This window comes from Dromaius novaehollandiae, chromosome 2 (assembly GCF_036370855.1).
Source record: "Dromaius novaehollandiae isolate bDroNov1 chromosome 2, bDroNov1.hap1, whole genome shotgun sequence".
In the NCBI taxonomy this organism is placed as follows: domain Eukaryota; kingdom Metazoa; phylum Chordata; class Aves; order Casuariiformes; family Dromaiidae; genus Dromaius; species Dromaius novaehollandiae.
This window is the reverse complement of record NC_088099.1, coordinates 152,959,421-152,984,677: the sequence shown is the minus strand read 5'-3', so window position 1 is coordinate 152,984,677 and position 25,257 is coordinate 152,959,421. Positions and strand designations below refer to the sequence as shown.

Sequence of the window (25,257 nt, the reverse complement as noted above, 5' to 3'; positions counted from 1 at the left end):
TGTGTCAAGCTTAAAGCCACTGAGTGCTCTGAAAAGATGTTCACAAGTCTCCTCTTAAGCAAAAATAGGTCAAAACAGAGTAATCGTCTAAGAAAAAAATTATAATGGTGAATAGTAATGTTGATGTCTATTGTTTTTGTGCAGGAAAATCTGAGCTGGCTGATGTTTTTATCGTGGGCCATTGAAAGAGTTATTACATGGAGAAAAAGTAAAATAAAAATATTCCTATTCTATAGAAGCTGAAAGTCAAATCAATTTTTCTCTGTCTTTCAAATCAGAGGAGATGTAGAAGGATAATACTGACATCAGGTTCACAATACAGTTCAAAGTTGTTTAAACTGAAAAGGTCAAATTTTACCCATTTCTGAAAATAACTGTTTTTGAAAAAAAAATCTTATTAGACTTCATCAAGTTTTTATAGGAAGGGAAAATGTTGCTACAGCATGACATTTTATTTTCTCATATATATTTCTGTGGATCTGGATGTAGCCAGAGGTACAAGTTTTCTTCTTATTTCAGCCAAAGTCAGAAGTTTTTTCCTTCCTTGCCAGGCCATTGACAGGGTCACTGGAGAGTGCATGGGCTGTTTGGTTGGGGGCATTAAATGTAATACTGAGGTAGAGACACCTGCATGTGTAGGGGAAAGTCAAGTAGAAAATATAGATCAATATATTTGGTTAGGAAAGGAACCTCCAATATTTACTAGGAAAAATTAAATCTGAAAGAAATAAGTGTTGGAGATCTTCAAATGACAGTGGTCAGCAAAGTGACCCTGTAATCTGGTATATGTGATGCAGTGAGTATCACTCCAAACAAGAGAGAAGCAAAAATACAGTAAAAATACAGAATATAGAAGAAATGTATATAAATTGGTAATTTACTCCATATCTTTTCTCTAAGTTGATTAACAAGCAGTTCAGGAAAGAGGTAAAATATATAGACATTCAGAGACCTTGATACAGTTGCAGTAGGCATATTACAAATATTATTTGGAAACTTTTTAAACTGTGCAATTTGATACTCTTATTGTGATTGTATAGTTGGGAAAGCAAAGAAGAAAAACTAAAAGATTGTCTCTAGAGCACATTGTGATGGAGCTAAATTCTGCTTGTTTAAGTGCAGCTTCAGTTGGTAGAGCATCCAAAATGCTTTTGTAGGATACTGTAGCTTTAAGCAAGAAAAGGGAGACTTTGGAAGAAAGGATCTGCTATTGTTTTCTTAGAAATACTAGTTCTAGAGAAAGGATATCAGGAGAGAAAATTCAGTGGCAATAATATCATAATCACGTAACGTATTTGTAAGTATTGACATCTAGAACATGACTGCTTATATGCTCAGGTACTGTAATTGTGGGAGTTCTTCTTTCTTCCACTGAAACAGCTTATTTTGTATTTTTAGTAAATTCATATGCTAAATGTTTTCTTGTGTGAACAAATTCCACAGAACACACTGGCTAAAATGAGTGTGCTTTTGGAATTTTACAGTGTATAATTTTCTTCTTTTAATATTCAAGAATTAGGCAAAATAATAATTCCAGAACATCTCATCTGAAGTCTGACCTATCATTTAATCACTCCATCATTTTATATAACCCATTGTTACTTATCTGTATTAAATTGCTTCCTTTCATTTAGTCTCACATTGTCTGTGAACATCTTTTTATGGTTGCTCCTGTATTCTTTCTGTTTATGAATGCAGTTGAACAGTTATCAGCTGTCTTATATCACTGTAGCTTGCTTGGCTTCATTGGATTTATTCCAATTTATGCTAGATAAGGATGTGATGTAGTATTTCATACGAAGAAGTTTCAGGTGCATTGACTCAAAGTAACGGCATTACATTATTTTTCTTGGATCACATTATTTTTTTAAATATATTTTTGATGATTTTTGGATCATTACTTCAGTATAGCTAAGCTTTTATCCAGGTAAACAAAAAGATGTCTAGATTGCCTTCCAGAGTTTTTGCATTACTTTGAAACTAGTTACTTCTCACTTAGAACAAATTATTCCCCTCAAAGTGTGTTGAAGCGTATTGATCTGTGTTGCATTTCATCTGCTCTCTTTTCTTCCTTTTTTTTTTCTTTTTTTTTTTGGTCTCTGTGGACTTCCTCACAGCCTTTTCTGTCTTTCAGTATCTCAAACAATCTTGTCACTGGAAAATTCTGATACATCTTCCCTTTCCAAAATCATTAAGCATTAAAAAAAAAAAAAAAAAAAAAAGAGTAGTAGTACAGAGTGTTCTTGCTCTCTGCTGTTTAGGTTCCACATGACACACAGCCTAATAAAGGCAGGTGAGCTTTCTGAAGGTATTCTGTGTTCACACAAAGTTAGGATAGTGAAATTTAATTCTTGCATTGTTCATACATGCTGCCCTAATTAGCGTGCTTAATAATATGTTTCTGCTTACCTCCACACTGCCATCTGTACTAACATGTCATCTTCCACCCTGCTTTGCTGCTCTATTTACTATCCTTAACAGGGTCTGGTGAAGGATTTTGTCCAAAGCTTGGTAGGTGTTCAGATAAGTCACATCTAGTGTTTCTCCCCTGTGACCTATTTGGATGCCTATGTAGTCTTCAGATACAATTTTTCTTTGGTTTTCTTATAATTTAGGTTGTGTTAGCTTGTTCCAGTTACACTGCTTGGACTGTGCTCTTCTGAATGTTATGATTTGCATGACTGTTTTCATAAGTTTCCCATAAACAGAAGTCTGAACATGTCTTTAGTTCCTAGGGTCTGCCTTAGCAGCTTTACTGAAACTACAATACCATCTAATTCACTGCGTTTTAACTGTAAATTTAATTTGAAAATTAAAATAATTCAAAATAACATTGAATTTTCTACCAACTCTCCTGATCCCCCCCCAAAAATTGATTATTTTTGTTTCTGAAAGTGGAATTGGGGAGGAAGTTACCTATGGAGCCTGCTTTGAAGGCAGGTCTTCAAAATTTGCTGTAAATGCTCCAACTACTCTTACAGACCTCGCTCTAAATCCAGACCCTGTACGAACTATAATACATTGTCCCTTCCTTGTCCTGTCTCACTGTAAATGCATTTATTTTGCAATAATAAAGCAAAATATTACAATGCCTTTTGTAATATAATAAAGGAGAAAGAAATACTAGTGACTGCAGAATAAAATATGTTTCATTGAGACATCTCCTGTTGGTTTTGCAGGTAGGACTTACCTGGCCTTTCATCTTGGAAAAGACAAACATTTCTCTTTTTAATTTTGGTTGGAACATTCACAAATATGTTTGAAGATACAGTGCACTTTATAGATACCAACACACAGAGCTTTTTTTTTTCCCCCTAAGGTTAAATCTTCAGGTGGTACAGTTATCTTAGCGCAAAGTCAACGTAGCGGGGCCATTCTGTATTCATGGAGGTTTGATCCTTATGAATTAACAATCTGATGGATGAGCATCTTTCTCTAACTGCTTATATAAATGTTTTTCCATAATGAATCCCAAGAAACATTAAGTTTGAGACAATTAGAGAGAAAAGCAACCAGGAGTGTCATAATTTGTGAATCCACTAACAGCTCAGTGTAAATCTGTAAGTGCTCTTTCATCTTTCTTGAGCTCATTAGCTGAAATAATCTTCCTGATTCTGGGTCACTCATTGAAGTGTAAAGCTCCCAGGCATAGGATTATATTTACCTGTTGTTAAGCTTCACATTTTTTTGACATCTGGGGACCGCTGAGAATGGTAACAGTAGCTAATGTCTCTACAGCATTACTCCTTAGGCATTTTGCAGATCTCGTAACTCAGCCAGGTGGAATATCCCAGCAAGTTTTGCTACCAGATCTCAATGTCAGCTCTCCCCTTGGCAGGTAGGGCGAGCCACAGAAAGGTTACTAACTTAAATAGACAATAAATTCCCATAACACAAAGCTTAAGAGACAGATCAAGATAAGTTTTCGCTAGTGATATATTTTAAAGGCAATTACTGTGGACAATCAATTAATATTTTCTTTTATCTTATCCCTAAAACTAATTATTTCCACTTCTTTCATTTTATGCAGCAATCTGAGGAAAGATTAGCAAAATAATATTTAAAGATAAGTTGTCACATAAAATGAATGGGAAAAAATTTTGAAGCAGGTGAAAGCTGCCTACGATTAATTGCAATGAAAACTGCAGTAAGAAAGAAATACATGCAAAAATGAGATGAAAATATAGCAAACAGAGGAAAAAAGTAACTGAATTAAGCAAAATTTTAATGAAAAAAAAGTATGTAGCAAAAATGAAAACAAAGAAGCTTACCAAGATATTAAAATATTGTTGCTCATAAAACAATCAAACTCAGTAATGTTTTACAATTTTCCCTTTACAAAGGAATTTTGATATTTCTATTCTAACATATCAAAAGCAAGGATATATCAAAAGTTTCAACAAATATTATAATTCATATTTTAATATTCCTTGTATTATTACATATTATATTACAATAACTAAAAAAAAAGATTCTGCAAAAATACTTGTGTAAGGAACACACTTTAATGATGACATAAATCCAGTGCTGTGCTTATTTCAAAAACTCTAATATGTTTTGCTTTAGGTACCATGCTTTTCACTCAAAAAGAAATCTGTTAAACAGGCTGGAGATAAGTGACCTTTTGTTCAAAGCATAGGCTTAATATAATACTGGGGTCTTTGGTGTTTAAATGAATAGCAAATCAATATCTTATCTAGAAAAACAGAAACTGTAACTTCTTGTAAACAGCAAGAAACAAATGGCTTTGACTCACTCCTGCTTACAGAAAAAAAAACAATCAATTCATGAATTCATAGAAGCATGAACATTTCTTTAAATGGATTATTTCAATTACTCTTGCTGTTTATTACTCCTCATGGGGTCATTAACCCTACGAAAATTTAGGATTACTGATTTACGCAAGGAAAGTATTAATCATGTCTACAGGCAAAGCAGGACAGAAGGCCTCATGTTGAGAACGCGGTTAATTGTTTTGCTGAGCAGGACCCGCTATGAAGCATTACCCACAATAACTGATCACTTTTCTTTGACAAGACACTATACAGAATAAAAATGTAGATTTTATGAAGTGTTTATAAGGAATGAAAGTACAAAGAAAAGGAAGAAAGTTAACTCTTCTGATTTTATTGATTCTGAATATCATTTTGAAATATCCCTCAATTTTATTAAATTATTACCTCTCCTCAGATGGGTTGAGTGATAGGGATTTTTTTTTAATTAGATTTTATGTTGGACCATCACAGGTTTTTTTGTGAACAAGAAAGTTACAAATAAATTACAAAATGAAAAAAAAAATCAGTAACATTTAGAGAAACTGGCCAAGGTTTTCTAAATGAAATCCTAAAGATATATTAACCTGTAAATGAGCAATCTGATTCTTATTAGGAGCTGCCTTATACTCAGCATTTCTGAATATTAGGACATATCTTTAGGTATGTAAACTCCTATTTCAAAGGAAATCTAGTGGATTGATTTCTTGTGCTGTTGTTTAATAAATTTAAGAACCTCAAAGCCACTTAAAAAAAAGAAAATTTAAATGATGATTAAAGTGAATTCTTAACAGCTTGTTTCCTCTTTAAGTACTTATAAGCATTTTTCTGACAAGTAGAAATGCAGTTGTCCTGTAGTACGATTTCTTTTTGAAGGTTTCCTCTTTGAGCGACCTCCATGATTTGCTTTGTATTTTTGAAGTACTATTAAGCCCTCTCTGCATTTTGGTCCTGCACACATGATGAACTTTCAGAGGGCGTTGCTGAAGTTTTGAGCATGGCAAGAAGTAGCAGGATCTGGACTTAAAGATATTCAGCTTATTTAAGCTGAATTTGGTCTTTAATCTTGCTACTGAGTTCTACCCGTTACTCTGCTAATCAAATCAAATGATTATAATAATTTTTAGCCTTGATATACCACTTTATATTACATTTCAAAGACTCCATCCAATACTAACAATTGCATTGTCTTACTACCACACAATTATAGCCTAGCACTCCAGCTTCTTCAATGCACTGAGCAGCAGTTACTTTCCATCCCCCACATAAATCATATGCAGTTTGCCACAGTAATTCAACAAAGTCAACACATCCTTACATCCAACAAGTACTTTTTAAAGAAAGTTAGGTTCACTGTGCATTGATTTCAGCTTATTAAACTGCATTAATAACTTAGTCACATCCCTTAAATTACAACAAAGTAATTAAGAGAGACAGAAAAATATAATTACTTTTTGTTTGGAAATTCTGTAATTTCCATGCAGACTGGGTATATTACTCATACTGGGTGTGGATTTCATTTTCATTTCACTGCACTGATAGCATAATCACATACTCCTAATTATAGAGATAGTAAATAAGAGAGAAAAGAATATACCCCTCCTTGCTCCCATAGAAACTTCTATGGCACACTAAGCACTAATTAAAATTCATTATTGCATCACATTTTGCACAGATACAGAAGTTTTGCAATACAAGGAAGACACGATATTTTGTATGGGAAGACAGAGCATTACTGTTCAGATGTTCTGCAGGGAGTCCTAGGCCTGCTCTCTAGCCCTTGTTGGGCTGCTTATGGCAGTTTCCCTAAAGCTGCTGCTCGCTGGCGTGGTGTGAGCGAAGGCCTCCTTGCAACAGCAGATACCTTGCCTTCCTCTGTGTCCTACAGCAATGGCAGCAACTCCCGCAACTCTGTGTTGTAGCGTGCAAGTAAGACGTGGAGGTCAGTTGTTAAGCAAGTACGCATTGCTCTGGCACCTGGCCCTTGCCTCCTTTAGGAAAAGACGGGTAAAGAAATGGCATTCTAAGCAATTGCCCACTTTGCTTAATTTCACTCCGGTCCTCCAGGTCTTGCCGGAAAAGAAGAAAGTTGTTAATGTAACCATTGCTAAAGGCTGAACAGCAAATGTATCTTAGGCAGGATTCCTTCACTTAACACCAGGCACCTGCAGAACAGGTGTGTAAGCTGACCTAGTTTTCTAGGCTGCTGTTGTAGTCAATGGAGAGCTACTCTATTTGATGTAGCTGACTAAGCTCTACTGAATCTATTGTCCAGCACTCCACTGATGATAACAGGAGCCTTGCTGTTAGGACATTATAAACACCCATATTTAATCAGATTCCACCCTTCGTATCTAATTTTTGAGCAGATGTGAGCAGAATAAATGTCAGTATTAGAACATAAAGATGACTTAAAATTCTGGACTGGATTCAGCAGTCAGTGAATTTTGGATACACTGCCAGAGGAATCATTGGACATGCAATTAAGGCTGGAAAACTAATCTGCTTTTACAGAAACAAGAGATTTCTGTAATATAGAGGTTTGGAGATTTGACTTTGATCCTAGATAAGAACTTAAATAAGAGCTACGAAACTCTGAAAGATAAGAGCATGAAGTTGATTGATTGACAACTAATCTATGGTCAGTACCCTGTTGGATACATAAACTGGGAGAATACAGAGAAGGAGGACTTGAAATACTTTTATATACCCCAATAATTACAATGAACAGTTTGCTATTTCATGGGGTAACACTTTTAGTTAGACCAGAAGTTCCTGGTAGCATTGACAAACCTTAATAAAAATGTATTTGGAAATTCATTCACAGAAAAATTGATTTCACAAAGTTTTATTATATGGCAAAAAATATAAATGGAAGGCTGCATCCAAACATTTCAATCAACACTGCTTCCCACTGCACCGAGCATCACTAAACAGGCAAAGCTACACAAGATAGCTGGGGCTTATTTCCATCTATTCTGAGTGAGACTTCATCTTATTTTATTAGTAGTTTCTTGAGTTGAATATGCAATTGAGCTTTTCTTCAGAAACTAGGCTTGATTCTGACAAGAGGTACAAGAATGACTCAGTCACTGATGTGTTTGGATTAAACATCCTGTTGCAAATCTGCCTTTACTTGAGTGTGTATCTCCCAGGCATATGTAGCATCAAATTTATAGTCTACAACTATCTACATCAGGTTTGCTGGATATAAAAATCATTTAGTCTAGCAGAAGGCTACACTGGGTAAATACTACACCTACGTCCATTGATATCCTCATCTGAAAGTTCAGAATCTCCCAGCCTGTTTTCTGAAGACTAATGCTTGGCTGTAAGCTGTAACAGCCCACTGTGGCAACACAATCGCAGAGATAATCATGTCAGTTCTCCATTTCAGAAGGCAGAAAATCTTTCAGCCTCTGTTGAAACAGGTATTTGGTTCATCAGCAGTATGTCACGTACTGATCAGTATGTCATGTCCCAGAGAGGAAAAGGCTGCCTTGCTTTTCCCTCTTGGGCAGGTGGTGGCTTACCACCTCAGGGTCAACTTGACTAATGCCCACAGAGGGTCCAGTGCAGCAGTCCTGGGATGGCCTCCCCAGAGGTCCATGCTCACCAGCTCTTTGATGCACTCTGGTGCAAGTTTTTACCATGTCCTACTCTTCAGGTATTTTTTTATGGAAATCAAATCTAAATTCTAAGCCCTTGCCTCAGACTGAGCCCAATGAAACAAGATACTATGCATCTGTGGTCTGTTTTTCTTTGTCAGCTAGAGGGATCAAATGATGCTGCTTCCCCTATAACCTAAATGACTAAACATACATCTTAAGATATATTCCAATGGTAGCAAACATATTACCATGTGTAAATTTAAAATTTCTACTGATATTGTCGTTGTTATGTGAACACATCCATAGCTCCCCCAGAACTTCAGAGAAAAAGTATTCACAGCTTTTGAGGGAAGTCTCCCCAGACTCTTTCCAAAGGACATCTACCACAGTCCTCCTTTGGATTGCCCAAGCCCCACCTTCTACAAGAAACAATATTTTAATCTCAGCATGCAGCAATGCAAGCCACTCTCTGGCTTCCTAAAATACTAGGTAAGTCTTTTTCTCATGCTGAAGAACAACTCTGCTGAGACACAAATACCAAATATTTCCTTATCACAGTGATCAGTGTGGCGTATTAGAAAGACCATTTTAGAGTTTCCTAGAGAAGTCTATTTGCTTTGCCTACTTCAGTATCTATCTAGCTACACCCACTCACACACATACGTATGTTCTGAAATCAAACCTTTTCATAATGCCTCCCGTTGAAAAGGGTCTACATCTGCCTGGTATTAGTTTTTGCTCTGTTATGAGAACTTTTCAATTACTCTGAAGAACTGGGGAATCAGTTATTCCTCTAACCAATCACACAACAACATGTGCTTGGTTTAGGAAAAGACAAAGAGGAAAAAAATAGCTAGCCCATTACAAATGTTTATATTTAGGTGCACTGGGAATCAAGCAGTTATATTTTCATGCTAAAATCAAAACCAAAGTACCCGGTGTGAAAGAGTGTGAAAACAGCAGCTCCCTTCTAAAAATCTTGTTAGGTAAGACACTGCTATTAATTGTCTGATGTTTAATAAAGTGGGTATAATTGATTCAGTCCGAGAAAGAAACTAAGGCCTCTCTCTTCTTGTTCAGAGCTGAGCAAGCTTTAATACTCTGCTGCGATTCTTTGCTACTGAGAATGTTTTAATGCAATAGAATTTGTGTCAAAGTAATAGCTTCCTGTTGGAGCTAGTTTGTCATGTCAGAGGGGATGATTATTCATGGTAAGCCAGCAGCACTATTACTAGGTTTTTTTAGAAATGGAGGGTGTTGATTAATTTCAGAAATACTAGCTACTGAAAGCAGACATCAGTACTGAAAAATGGATGAGACACTTGGAGTAACAGTTGCCAAAAGGTGAAATAGGCTGAAACCAGGAAGCGCATTAATTAAAGATAAAAAGTCACACAATTTAATAGGAAATTATGTGTGTTGCTAATGTGATAACAAGAGACACAGGCCCTGCTGAGTATTAATGGCTAGGAGGGAGGAACTGAATGTCCAAGGCTGTGCCTTGGGCCATTATATGACAAATGATCATTTGGGCTCAAGAAATAATTAGCACCATTTTTGTGTGTGTGTGTGCTGATATAAGATGAAGCCCAAGAAGCAAGACTCAGACAGAGTAGACCTCTATTTTTTTCCCATGCACAGCATGTTTGTATACTTTGTGTAATAGTATGTATAAGACATTTGTGGAGATTTAATACCTAGCGCGTCAGCTAGACTGTCCAAATTCCAGTCAGCAGAGAAAGAAAATACGAGTTATATGCCAAATTCCTTTGTCACATACAAATGAAAATGAAAATAAAACAGAATGGTATAACTATTTTCTCAAATAATTTTACTCGCCAAGTTAAACTACTATTTCCCAGTCAGAACTATTTGCCTTAATAATTTCCCTTTCCTTTTCTGTGACTTCAGTGCTTAACTGATTGCCTTTATTGTTTGTTTGTTTGTTTTTACATTCCTCCATAGTTATATATGTTCCTTTTTTAGAAAAATTCTTTGACATACTCTTTCTCTCTTATTTTTTTCTGCACTGTAAGTTCAAGTGATCCAGCATTTTTAGTTATAAGATGTGGTTGTCAGGAATATGGAAAAGGGTAACTAGTTAGTTTCAGAAAACCAGTGGGTTTTCCTTTGCTGCTGGGCAGGACTGGCTGGCTTTTTTTGCTTGTTTGTCCATTTGTTCTTCTTAAGGGAAAATGGGAAAGGAACACAGTAATGATTCTGTTAAGTACTTACTCCTCTCTTCCCTTCCTGCAAATGGTCACAGCATAGCTTCAGGTTTAACAAGCCAGAGCCACCACATGAGGTTTTTATCTCATCACCCTGGCATTCCCAGCTCCCAGGTGTGCTACCAGAAGCTCAGGGATCAGGATAACACTGGTAGTTGGGAAAATTTAGTTGGGTTGGGTGAATCAGTTAGTGCTCTCCAACTGCCTTGCCCGTCTTTCAAATATTCACTGTCATAGTAAGGGTGGCTGCAGAGGGAAACCGCTTCCAGTCAACCAAAGTGTAAAGCCTAATTATTCACACAAATTTCCAACACTTTACCTTAATATGCTGGGCTCTTCACCGATAGCTTGGGATACGTCATCCCTCCAGGTACCTCTGCAAGGTTATCTCTGGGAGAAGGATCAGAATAACAGTACGGGGTAGCAGCAACAGCTTCAGTGGTCCCAGAAAAACAAATCCTGAAAATCAGTTTATAGCTCTTGGTCATATTGGATAACACCAAAACGTTTTATCATTGCTATCTCTATTAATCAAATATTCTAAAAAATGAGCTTAATTCAAGGTGGTATCAATGCTAGAGATATGAACACCTTCATACTCCTCCTATTACAGAGTAGTACTGTCAACAGTGTTACCACTGTACATAGGAAAGGTCCATTTCTATGCAGTGTTTGTTTGCCAGTGTGTAAAGAAGTAAATATTCTCTGCTTTTTTCTTTTCCATAACATTTCATTTGTTAAATATTACATATTTTAGAGACAACCATACAGTTTTGTAAGCTCAATTATTAGTGGTAATAAATGTAATATAAACAATATTAATAATAGTAATGGTATTGTTTTGGAGATGTCAATAATTGAGGACTCATTGAAAAATCTTACAAAGTAAATACTGATGATACATGAATGAGGAAAGATATTCCTGTTTATCACTTATTTTTAATCAAGCCTCTAGGTCTCTACTGCCTGAACTGATCACTGAAATATTATATTCTGGTTTGTAATGAAAAAAGGTACATTTATGACATTTAGAAAGAAATATGTGTTAAAAATGTGAATTATTTTCTTCTAGTGCAAATTCAGAAATGTAAAGTGAGAATTCATCAAAATTAAATAGTGAACAGAACTGACAATATATGAAAAGTTGCCTTTGCATTCAGAAACAGAAAAAAAATGGGAAAAATCATAATAATCCATAGATATACAGATAATATCAGAAGAAATTATTGTAATTATAGTTTGACATTCTGTATAAAAGCAGTAGAAGCCTGTTTCAAACAAAAATTGCTTTTTGGGGAATTTTTTTGAGTAAATGAAGACAAAATTCATTTAAGCTTTTAAAAAAAGATTATGTTAGTGCTTGACAAAATAATGTTACTGCATGCACTACTTTAACAAGTGGACATAAAATGTTTTTCAGCAGATTTTTAGTGACTAAACTCTGTGGTTGGTCTGAGGTTTTTTATGTCTGGAAGTTTTGAGGTGTTTTATTTTAGAAAAACCTTGGACGCTTCAGTACAGACACTTCCGTTTACTATCTCATTTCTTCCCTAAAAGCACACCTCTTAAAATCACAAGCAGGTTTACCAGAAGCAATGTGATAATACTGGTTAGAAGTTCAATGTGTGTTAACAAAGAAAATGATACAAAATATTTTTTTATAAAATCTGTAGTGTGCTAGGAGATTCCTAGATTATAAGACTGAACTGGAAACAGAAAAAATCTGCAGAAATAAAATGTGTGAAGCTCTACAGATGACAGTCTAGTCTTCAAGCTGTTTAAATTATTCCCCCTTCATTTTAAGAGCTGTGTCAGAAACTATCCCATAGCGTCAAATCTTTCATGCGATGTCCTGCCCTCCCTGCATTCGTTTGACCCATATATAGCTTGTGGTTCTTTGATGTTTGACGTGGTGACACTTTTTTCATTATTATGCAACCTGGAAATTGAAAACCAGAAACCCCACCCTGACGTTCGGCATAACTGCAGCCAGTTTTGGCTATGTGTCTATTCGTGGATGGGCATTTTTGTCTTTTCTGCGTTTATACTGTGTTGTGATCTCCCCTGTACTTTCTACTTCAGATTAACTATTCTGGGTGCCTGTCTTCCTGTGTTTGCTAATACATGCATTGAATGGGATGAAATCCTGCTCCTGTTTAATTCAAAAGGAGTTCTCACTGCCTGGAGTAGATCAAAGACTATAGTTGGTTTTGCAACTGCTGCTTTGGTAATTCCAAACACATGTTTAATTTTGCCTGCCTTGGGGCAGCGCAGGCCGCTGTAGAGCACATGGACTCTCCATTTGGTACAACAGCCCAAATACCATAGCAATGGCATCAGGCTTTTATGGATGTTTCTCTGGAAATGGTAGTGCTTTAGGGGTGTGAAAAGTCAATTGATCACTTTTCTTCCTACCTATATTTCTAGGAGAGTTTGAAAGGTCTCAATCTGCATGTGGTCTGAAGCAAGAGATTTCAGATTTGTTCTTACAAAATTTAGATCTCTCTTGAAGGCAAGCTCAGTGATTGAGTGAGAGGACTGATTATGCGCACCGTGCTTTCTAGGCTCTCCACATCTGAAGCAATCTAAGCTACCGCAGAGGGGTGTCTGTTATTTTTGGAAAGAAGGAAATTGAGAATATAGAAAGACTGGCTGCAGTACAGTAAATATTGAGCCATTCCTATGTTCAGTTTCTATTGGCAGAATCTTAAAGCAGAGCCTTAATTTTCTCCTGGTTCTCCCAGCACTGAGTCTTCAAAGTCTTTCCTAATCTTGTTGAAGTCATTTCCAACAAGCATCATATTTTATTTGATAATGTTTATTTCCTATCTGAGTGCTTATTGGAAGTTTTTTTTTTCCCTTCTTTTTTTTATTTCTTCATTTGAGTTTGACTAAACCTACACTGCTTTAGAAGGATTGAAGGATTATGGTAATTGTTTTATTTTTTTTTTCCTTTCTCCAAAGCCTTATACTTTTTTCCACAGGTTACTTAGATTTGCAATAATCTGTTCCCTCTCAGTTGTCTGAAGCTGCTGCAGGATTTCAAACTACCTGGTGTAATGTACTGTAGGGTTTTTTTTTCTCTTTTTTTTCTTCATTAAATTAAGTCTCTGTGTAAATCTCATTAGAGAGGTCCATATCCCAGATCCTAGATTTTAATGAACCATTTATATAATGACAAACAGAGGTTTGCTGTGTGTGTGAATGGGCTTTAAATTTAAGTAATTCAAGCCAGCATTACATTGACTGTTCTGCTGTTACATTACAATTAGTGTTAAAACTGTAATTAGGTTTTCTGGACATTTAAACTTAATTTAAAACTGTAGTAATAGTAACTGTATCTTAATTTCTTTAGAAGCGACTTTTGTTTTAACCTTTTTAAAGAGGGTATTTGCTTATATTCCACTAGTATCAGTTCAGGCCAAGACTCCTGAAACATCTTGTTGTGTGATTGTTTCCCTCTATTTATTTAAGAATTCTGATATTTACCAATTTTCCAATATTACCAATTAATTAGTCTGCCATGGACAATTTACTTTACTCTTTATTTTAAAATATTCTAAATAAATTTTGTTCAAGCCCTATTACCTACTTATATTTCAGAGACCCACAGACCGTTATTTTGCAACATAATTTTTTCTCTATCAATATTTCAAATAAAATAGAACAGAAATACAATAGTAATGAAGCTATAGCATCAATATATTGCATGTTACAATTTGGGATTACATTAAATGATAAACTTCTTCAGAAGTCTTAAGGTGACATGCAACTGCAGCGGTTGTATTTTGTCACTGTTTTTCATGCAGTTCACATGGGAAGGGCTGACTACTTACTGTCACATTTTAATGAAAAGAGAATTTTGCTTTAATTAGTTATGTTATTGGAGGGTCAATTAGGAAGTGTGAATACTCCATGCAAATCAAGATTTTTCATTTCTAAAATAACAGAAATGCTCCAAAATGGTATTAGCGGTTCACAGTGCTCTGGGAGGGGCTCGCTCTTGTCATTTTGAATTGTTAGCTGATAGTTCTAAGCTAACTTTAAAAATGTCCTCATTTAATAATGAAGAATAACAGTTTCTTAGATCACACACAAAACAAACTAATGAGACCTGGTACAAAACCTTTGGATATTTGGTTAACTTTGAAGAAAAGGGAACAGCAAAAAGCAAATGCTAACTAAATAGAAAACTCTTTGCACCTGATCTTTACAGTGGAATCTCTGTTCATATCTTTGCACAGAGTGACTTTTCCATGTGATCAGAAATGAAATCTGCATGGATTTATTTCCAGCCATGCCTTTGATACGGTGTTCTCTTTAGGGCTGCCAGGAAGCTAAGTCTCCTGGATCAGTTTCTGGTTGTAGATAGGCTGGGTACTTTCCACTTCTCAGGTGGAAGGACTGCAGGAAGAATGCGCAGAGGAGGAAAAAGAGAAGAGGGATGGAGTATTAAAAAAGGCATTTTCCAGGATTAGTTCACCTAAAATGAGGAAGTCATTGCTCAAAATGTTTATTCTTGCACCTAGGAGAGAGAGCGAGGCCAAATAACATGGAGACCAGAATTGCATTACTTGAAATCCAAATTCTCTTTTTTAAAAAATGTAATATCTATCCACAATCTCCCCAAACATAAGAAATCCCATTCCCCTGCAGGTTTGGCATGGCTAGCATGTGTGAGGGGTATTAAATATGGCAGGCTCTCAACCCCAGAGAGGATTTTTAATTCGTTCTGTGATGAGATTCCAAAAGTCCTCTCTTGTTTTTATGTCTTGTTCAATTGCCCAGATGTTTGTCACATCTCAGAGATTACCCTTCTCTGGTTGCAGGAGCAGGGAGGCAGTTATTCTGGAACAGATGATCTCTTGTCTTCAAGGCATTTGAGATACTAGATGAAGAATAGGAGAGAAATATTGAAATATCCTTAGAAGGACTGTTAATTACACACTGTGGGATAAAACCTTGAGTGTATTACAGCTGACTTCCTTGAAGCCTGACTTTCATCCCATGACAGTGGCAGCAATGTTTTTAAAATAGAAACAGAAGGCTATCCTCTGTCAAGGAGTTATATAGAAACCAACATAATTAAGTGCCTACAGGCAGGAAAAAATTCTGAATTTTTTTGGGAAAGTGACCATCTTCCTCTGCCAGATTGTTTACTTGGTGGTAGATTTACATTACATCTTTCAAAGTTCCTCAAAGATTGGTGACACAATTGAAGTTAAAACCTTTTCTGTTTTCAGTCATAGGAAAAGGTTAACAGTTGTAGAAAATGAAAAGCACATTTCAAACATATTTTAATGACAAACAATAATTATTTCAACATATATATCAAAAGTTTTATGGATTATGCTCTTAACTGAGATCTAGTTTTCAGTTAATAAAGCAGGGGTAGATTAAGAAAAAAAAAAGGAGAAAAAATGGGCCTAATTTGATTCCTGATAAGTAAATTTAAATAGAGATGATTCACTTTTTTTCTGCCTTAATTTCCTGTAGTAAAGATAGGATGCAGATTTTATCTTGTTTATGTTGCCTCCTTGCTATTTTAAACTTCTGCTCCTCAGGATGGAGCCCACGTGAGCATGAGCTGCCCCCATGTTTTCTACTTCTCATTTTTCTTGTCGTTGAAAGACTTTGCTCAGTTTTGTCCCTCTGCTAGCTTTTACAGCTGAGAGAAGTGCACTGAAATCTTTATGAGCCTCTTTCAAATCAGGTTGCTAAATTGGAGATAGGAATTTGCTCTTTGGAGGAAAAGCAGTATTTCCATAAATTTCTCCAAATGAAATTTTGTCAAATGTAATGATACCTGGTAGACAGTGATAGTTTCCTTCCTGTTCTTAGTCTGTAGCAGTTCCACTGAGTCAGTTTTAAGGTTTGCAGACAACACTACCAAATGACTGGAAAAGTCATTTTGGCATTTTGTTATGGCTTATACAAGGGCAAGACAGTCTACCTTATCTCATTATTAACAAAGAAGCATAACTATCTTTTCTCATAGCATTAAAATGGATATAAATGACAGATAAAGATCTGTGAGTCTTTAAAACAGCTTCTTTTGAACACTTTCCAATATCTACATATAGGTGCAATTTCCAGTAAGCTGTGCAGATAGAAAGCAGTCAAAATTCTCTTTTTGTTTGTGAGACCAAATGCTTTTAAGAACAAACGGAAATGAAATGGCAATTCAGTTAACTTTAAAAATTTTGAATTTATTAGAACTTATAAAAGCTGGCTTGTATAGGGGCACTAAGATGGTTCTCTTAGGTTGTACACTTTACAAATAAAATCTGCATTTTTTCAATTTTTTATTATTTATCATCTGGAATTTCTCTAAGCTAAAGGAAAGAGTCTAGAACCAAGAAAATAAGTTTTATATCTCAAGAAAGAATGATCAAGGAAAGTAGAAAGAAAAAGAGAACTCCAAAAGCAAGAAATAGACATAACCTTGGCAACTTAAGAAAAAAGACAAAGTCAATGTGTAGACATTGTTGTAGACAATCTAGAATTGTAGATATTGCTAAACTGGTAGAGAGCTCATTGTAGGAACTGCTCTACAGGAGAGAGACAAAAGTGAGGAAGATTCCTTGGAGTACATGAAACAGAATCACTGAGCATTGCAGTAAGCAGGCGGAGAACACAGACACATTTCTGGGGCGGATCCAACACTTTGTAGCTGGTACAATCCCTACGGAGCTGAGATCTACTGGGCAGGTACCCACCTCCAGTCCCGGTGTGCACTTCGGCCCAGTGCACCGTGCTGCCAGGCTCGGTGCTGGCATGTGCACTTTCCACACTTAGCACAGAAAGGAATTGAGACTCAGAAAGAATGTAAAGAGTTATAAAGGTGTGGTGGCAATGGAAGCCACCATCCCTAATGAAGGAGCCACCCTGTTCTGAAAAATTAGAGGAAGAAAGAAGTCTGCAAACTGATGGACATTTGAGAGGCAGAGAAAAAGGTGGAGAGCAGGAAAGAGTTAAATCTAGTTCATGAGAGGAGGGAATTATGTTTAAAGTTTGTTCTAATGTGAAAAAAAGAAAGTCAATAAAATGTTGGTTTGAAAGTCAAGGTTAGAGAAGGGAGGTTTGTTTTATGCAGAAAAAAAATTATTGGAAAATGGAAAAACAGAAATGGAAGAGAACTATCACATGACTTACATTTTTGTTGCAGAACCAGGTAAAAGAAGTGAATTGCAAACATGTAGTTCAAAATCTAACTAATACAGTCACTACACCTGATGAGAGCTTCCTCTTCTCCACCCTGTCCATTGGGGGGGGAAAGTGGGCACAAAGACAACATTCCTTGGTGAAAGGCATGAAAGGCACACCAGAACTTACAGAGAAGTTGAAGGAAGAGATGTTTTAGAAGGAAATATTATATATATTTTCAAACAATGGGGAGGATTGATCAAAAGGAGACAAAGGATCATGAGATAGGAGAAGGTCCATACTGTTATGACAGCTATCACTGTAGCATTCTAATATGAGTGATGTTTTATGATTCCAATAAATATTTATCCATGTGAAACTGACGATAATTAAATGTCTGAATTTAAAATTCTGGAAGCAAACAAAATAATAGAAACTTTGTATCATGCTAACTATTAAGAGAATATTACCAATGGTATAATTTGGTTTCATATTTAGTTCAATAAACATTTTCTTTTCGTAGTTTAACGTCAAGCTTTTCAAAGTTCTATATCTCATGCATCAAATCAAACCTTCCCTTTAATGAAAAATAGTTTGCAAGTAAATTCTGTTTTGAATGCTAATTCTGAAATCTAGATGAAAAAGATCACAGTATATGTTACCAGTTATTTCATCATGAATTTCACCTTGTGAAAATAAATGTCATGTCTTCAGCATTTGATCAGTCAGTTAATAAATGTTTTCTATTTTGAACATATCCCAGCTGGTCTGCCAAGGTGAAGAGCATTACAGAATGGATTAACATATGAAAGCAGAGATTAGAGCACATATTGTATGGATTCTGTTGGCATGTTTTATTTTATGGGGCAAAAGAGTAGACCTGTCAGAATCAAAATCAAATTTGTTTCTTCTAACACATGCACAGCTATGTTACACTCCGCTAGTTCTCTTTGAAAAATGTCCCTTATGACATCTTTCAGCGAGTATGAGTAATTGTCTTTGTTAGGCTTTGGATATGGGTAAACAGAGTACATGGAGATGTATGAAGGAAAGACAGACTTCTTACATGCAGGGATATGAACCATTGTTGGATCCAATATGGAACATTGTATTCCTTAGTAAGCAGTGTAACATCTTGTAGGGTACTTTTTGTATTGTTTTGACTCAATTCAATTCTTTTTTTGGAAAACAATAATTTTTGTTTTCTGTGAGTGGTTACAGACAATCTATTATTTGAGTTTTTCTTCACAGTTTGCACTGAATAAACAAAATATTCAGTAATTGATAGTTTTCCCAGCTTAGACACAGCAGCAGTGGCACAGATTCTGAATCGGGCCAGGAGCTGTACGGTGACATGGAGCCAAAGTTTACACTGTGCTTTCCACGCTTGGTCTGGAGAGAGGCATAGAGATCATTTCCAGTGCATGTCATTTCGTTATCAAAAGTCGCTCTTGATATATCCTAGTTTTCCCTGATTCAACTGAAAGTAGACCTCAGCAAGAAATTTATAGGGAAAACTAAATTGAGATATATATGCGTGTACACACTTTTCCCTTTTTAAATATCTTATTTTTGTGATTGTGTTTGGGGGAAGTTGCCAGTTTTCTAGGATGAGGCTCATATGATCAGTAAATAGTCTAGTTTTGTAAAGTGACTTGCATACAGTCTGTGTTTTAAAACATTTTTAAAGCATTAAATAAAACAGTTGATCTTAAATAATAAATAATGACAGATAAATGAGATTTAAGAATAGTTTCAGTATATGAGGGGGAGAGATGCAGAAAGAGTTAAGTAAAACAGACTCCCAGCGATGAAGACTGATAACAAATGAAACTGCGTAGGCAGCACTGACATGAAAATGAATTCTCTAAACTAATTTACAGTAGAGGGTAAAATTTACTATACATGTGGCTCTCAGATCCGACAAACAACTCTTCTCTCTCTGTCCTATATATCTATGATACACTGGTACGTGTAGTAACATAGTAATTACGCCTCATAAGAGGCATCGTTTCTCATCAGTGAAGGAGCTAACCATGAAAAAGCCAAGGAATAAAATCGAGTGCATCCCTCTCTGTTGTCAAAATTACTTTATAGTATAACTATACAAAGTATATAATCTTACGAGATTTCTGACTAGTACTTCACGGAAAGGGGCCTCTGCACATTTAAATGCTCAACACAAAGACAAGCTTGTGAATGTGCCATAGAGAAGATGATTTAATGAGCTCAAATATATACATGTGTGTATAATTAAAGAGATGGCATCTGGTTTGTTTGTTTGTAGTTTGTTATGAAATGTATATCATGTTCCTCTGAAAGCGCGTGCTGAGCAGCTGAGAAGCAGAAAGCCTTTTGGGTTTCTCTTAGCTGAAGAAACCCGAGCGGAGGGGACTTGCTTGGAGCGTGCTTGGGAAGGAGAAACTGCTGGGGTGCAAAAGCCGAGGCAGGAAAATCAACCAAGTATGTAGGCATCAGAGAGCAGAAAGCCTGCAGAGGGCATGTAGATTTATGGTCAGACAACAAACTGGTGGAAAAAAAAATATATTGTGAGGACCTGCAGCAATTAGGAATTGCAGTAACTGAGCATTAGGACTGAGAGCAAGACTGGAAAAAAGGACCAGCTCTGCCAGGACACAGTGGCTTAAGGAAGATCTTTTTATAATGATCGTTTTCATAATAAATAGCCTTTCAGCTTCTTCCAGTCCCAAAATCTGGGGAGGAGCAGGAGGAGGCTAATGAATCTAATCTGTAAAGCACTTGCACCAAAAGAGTAAGACTCATCTGGCTCTGGCAGCATCTCTTCCTTTTTACAATAGGGGTAATTGATACAAATACTGTGTCTCATAGGCAAGAAAATGTGGTTGTAGATGTTGTTTGTATATATTTCTCTGCAAAGATGCTGCCATATGTCTTTATATAAACAGTATGGAAAACACATTTGTTAGGTGGGTGGAGCTGTTTTGCATTAAGTGGCCATGTTTTAATACTTGGGCTTTATCTTCCTAAATGCAATACTTTGGCCACTGAGAAGTGTTTTGTAGAAATCATGAATTCCAAAGGCATTTTTTTATTGAAAGTTGATATAAAAATGTATTGCTAACTTACTTTTCCTTTTTGTTGTTGTTGTTTTTTTTTAGGATTTATTTATACCTGTGGTGGAACTTTAAAAGGACTTAATGGCACTATAGAAAGCCCTGGCTTCCCATATGGATATCCAAATGGTGCAAACTGTACTTGGGTTATAATAGCAGAAGAAAGAAACAGAATACAGATTGTCTTTCAATCCTTTGCTCTAGAAGAGGAATATGATTATTTATCATTATATGATGGGCATCCTCATCCTGCTAACTTCAGGACAAGGTAAATAATAATCTTTATTAAAGTGTGACCTCTGTTTGTATGTTAAAAATATCTGAGAAGCTGATAAAAGCTAATGCCTTTACATTACAGATTTTTTCTCATCCAGACTTTAAGGTGCACCTTTTCCTTAGTTAATCAAAAATGGCTTAAATACATGATGTACTTTAAATTTATTTAAAGGAATTGCTAAAAACAATTTCTAGTACTGACATAAAACTTGTCATCTCGACAAAATGCAATGAACTACGAAACATATGGGAAACAAATGAGTGTAAATGAAGATGAGATAGTGCTGGTCTCAGTTTGAGTGAACTAGGAGCTGTGCAACTTTTCTAATCTTTGCAACAGGAGGCTTTCAGGAGGGATTGGAAAAGGATAATGCCATGTCTTAGCAATTGTGTATGAGGGGTCACAAAGGGACCATAAGACTAAAAGAAAAATAGTTTGAAAATCAAGAACATAAGGGGTTGCAGAACATTTTTTATCAGTGCATATTTCAGAGCTATGATCCAAATGTTCAGTTCTGGAGAGTTGTAGATTGAGGGATATATAACAAATTTGCAATAGCAACGCATATGTTATACATACATATATTAGTTATGTTTACTGTGACAAAGAATGTAATGTGTATTCTTATGCAGAGGTCATCCAATTTCATTTTATTTTCACATAGTGCTGCTTTAATAAAGTAATGTGTTTTCATAAGGCTAAATATTATATGGCAAGTGTTGATTTATTGTAATTTTTTTTTTAAAATCCTGGCTAACAGTCCAGCACTTGTCCACTAGGAATTAACATACTACAGGAGAAAAAATAGAACAGAAGATGTTTTATCTCAAATGTTTGCGGGGTGTGAATTCTGTTTATCAAGTGAGCAACAAAAAGCAGACACAGGAAAATGTATCTAGAATGAAGTTTTTTTTTCTTTCTATGTCTGTGCTTCCATTCGTATTTCCTGTTTCATCAGTGATTGTAAGCACTTCTGATATTAGCTTCAGGCAAGCAGGCCACCCACAACTGAAAAAATTCGGGGTTGTCTTTTGCAAGCAAATCCAAGAGTGTGCAGATAAGCTCTTCTCCTTTCTGGCCACCCCTCAGAAAACAGTTTCAATGGATATTTGATCACGTGCAGGAAGCCAGAAAGCAAAATCCTCTTGGTCAGTGAAGACTTCCGTTGGTGTATTTACTGGAATTGGTAATCCTGAAGAATAGCTGAAAAACAGTCTTCACAGATGGAACAAAAGAATTACTGCTATTAAGAACTTATGGTTCTTACTGAGTTGCTGTCTTAATGAGCAGAAGAGAAAACAGGTAAAGAAAGCTGGTAAGATGGAAGGAAGAAGAAAATGATATGAAGTTGCAGAGGCAGATTTTTCTTTTGTTTGTATGTATCTTGTTCAAGCCGCTAAGAAGGGGTGTGTGTGTGTGTGTGTTCTCATACACCTAACAATCTATCTGTACACATAGATACATAATGTATATATATGCATGCATGCAGGTTTCCTTTTTGTTATACTAAGCCTTCAAAGCTGGAGCTTTGGGATATTTTTTAGAAGACATATTAACAAAGTGAAGGAGGCCTGGCAAGTACTGTAGCATGCTCAAAAACTTAGGTATTGTGCACTTAGGATGCCACAACATTATGCTGAGGAAAGGAATAAGGAGTTCTGTAAAATAGAAGAGAATAAGTCAGCACTGAAAAAGGAGAATAAAATTAATCTTCCCTCTGAGTCTTGAAGTAGACTTGCTTTGCATGTCTCACAAGATCTTGCTAGCATGTGGGTGCAGTAGAGAAATAGTATACGTTTTTATGAGAGTAGAAAATCAGGTTTTATTTAAGGAATTTAATAGTGAAATTATGCAAGCTTTACTAATTTTTTTTCCCACGGTGACTGGCTTTGTTTTTGCAGATTGCTGTAGCAAGTACAAGATGATGTTCCATAGACTTTTCTTTTTACAAAAGGTGTTTATTTAAACCAGAAAAAATTTTACTTAAGTGCAGTGCTTGCAAAACTTTTGTTCCAGCATGAGAATGGGTTTTATTGTTTTACCTGGTGACATTCAGAAAAATGTAATCAAATTACTAATCCTTTTCCCCCCTTCACTTTATAACAGACAATACTATCCCTTCTTCATTTTTTAATTGCATATGCTAGATTAAGCATCTTCAATATATTAGATTTTTACCTCAAGCTGCATATAGAAAATATCTTTCTATACAACAACTTTGAATCTCCAGATTTTTTTTATCTGTTTACATAAAAAAAAATTATTTACTGGTTTTGACCCAAAACTCTCAGAAAAATTTCACTTTAATCAGTCTTTTGGGGTCATGCTTTAGGCATTGATATTCTTTAGGGCTTTCTTCTTGCCTTCCCTGTGCGTGTTTGTGACTTTCGTGTATCTTTTCTTTCACATACGTATATCTAGCTCTCCAAAAAAAAATGCAGGGTTTTCGATAGATATGATTACTTTTAAACTGCAACTTTGGGTACGCCCTATTTTTGAAAGCTGCTATTAATTCAGACTTCTATTCTGAATGAAGGGTAGCTGTTGCATTTCCAGACTGAACTTTTTTCTTTTTTTTTTTAATTTCTGCATTTCACAGAAAGTGTGTGTTACTAGGTAAATCATTTAAACTCAGTTCAATGATAGGCATACTAATCATGTGTTTTCCATTTTTTGAGTGCCCAGCTTGAGAAAGGGGAGTTCTGTTTGCACTAGTGCTGAGAAATCTCACTTTTAAATGAAGTTAATGAAAGATAATGATTTGAGCTGATAAAAGATTGCATAAATCAACAGCTTTGAAAAGCTGTCTTTGGAGCTATCTGATGATCTCTCTTGCATGTTACGAAAATAAATTGTAGTATAATCTGTAAAGAATTCACTGCAGTGTAGTGAGTGCCATAAATCAGGGAGCAGGAGGAGCAGGGCTGCTGCATGAGGAGGGACAAGCCAGGAGTGAGGTGACCCAGGGGTGCCCCCGGGAGCCGAGCTCCCCACAGCACAGGTCCCAGGGGTGCCCGCAGGAGACAGGGTCAGTGCTGGAGACCTGCACTGCTTTGGTGTCTCTGGGGCAGGGACTGGGGGCCCAGGCTGAGCTGAAATGGGGACTCTGGGCCCCTGGGCAGATGGGTGGTGGGAGGCTCCCGTTGAGGCAGCTCAGGCCAGTAAGGGCTGGTGGTGCCCTCAGGATCCTGACAGCATAAACAAAAATCTGGGAGAAAATTATTTAATGATTGCCTTCAAAGCAAGATTTAGATATTCTAGAAAACATAAGGTTAGGAACTATATAAATTGTTCAATAGGTACTCTTCTTGTCACTCATTAAATAGTCATATTGCAACAACAATTAATTTTAAAAACACACGATTAGTGGCAGTGTGATGTATATGTAGATGCATATGTAGACAGAAGAGAAAATGGCAACTCCAAATCTGATTTTTCCTCACAACAATTTTACTTTCCAACCCTAATAGTGTTATTTTAAGAAACTTCTGAGAGTAATTTCATATACTATCAGTAAACACTGAGAAGTATGTTTGCCCTTTTTTCTTAGAAATGCATAGCATTGAAAACTACTTTTAAAACAGATATATCATACTCACTAGGTATCTAAAACATCATTTTTGATCTAATTATCACTCCAATATGCAACATGATATTCAATTATTTAAGGGTAGTTCTAATAATAACTTGTGATTATCAACCCAAGCTCTGTTCATAGTTGCAAGTGAATATATCCATTTAAAATTACCAGTACTTAACTAGTCAATTTATTTGTCATTTAAACTTTCATCACAAAATTTAAAAAAACAAGTTCAGGCCTATTTTAAACAGAGGCAAAATGCATCCGTGCTGCAGTTGTACTGAAAAAAATCAGTAATTCAATCCAGCATATTTCTGTCTTACTTTGCAAAGTAAGAGAAACTTGCATAGCTTTACATTCAGAAAGCAATTTTTTAGTAGCCAAAAGGTATATTTTTTCCAAATATTTTCTCTGAAGTTTAAAATAAAATTCTTTAGACAATGACAAGTCTGCTAGAATTTTCTAGTAAAAAATATCAGAAAAATCTACTATATGGTCTTTGAAAGGACAAGCGTGCTATCAGAGTACGAAAAACTCCACTATTAGCA

The 25,257-nt window shown here is 35.9% G+C and overlaps 1 protein-coding gene across 1 annotated transcript in view; it reads left to right on the top strand.

Annotated features, from left to right (window-relative positions):
- The window catches only part of CSMD3 (CUB and Sushi multiple domains 3), a 693,764-nt gene that overhangs the window by 62,266 nt on the left and 606,241 nt on the right, over positions 1–25,257 (top strand). The window contains exon 2 of the mRNA XM_026101199.2: positions 20,898–21,120. Within this exon, the coding sequence (XP_025956984.2) occupies positions 20,898–21,120 (223 nt within the window). The remainder of the gene's footprint in view (positions 1–20,897; positions 21,121–25,257) is intronic.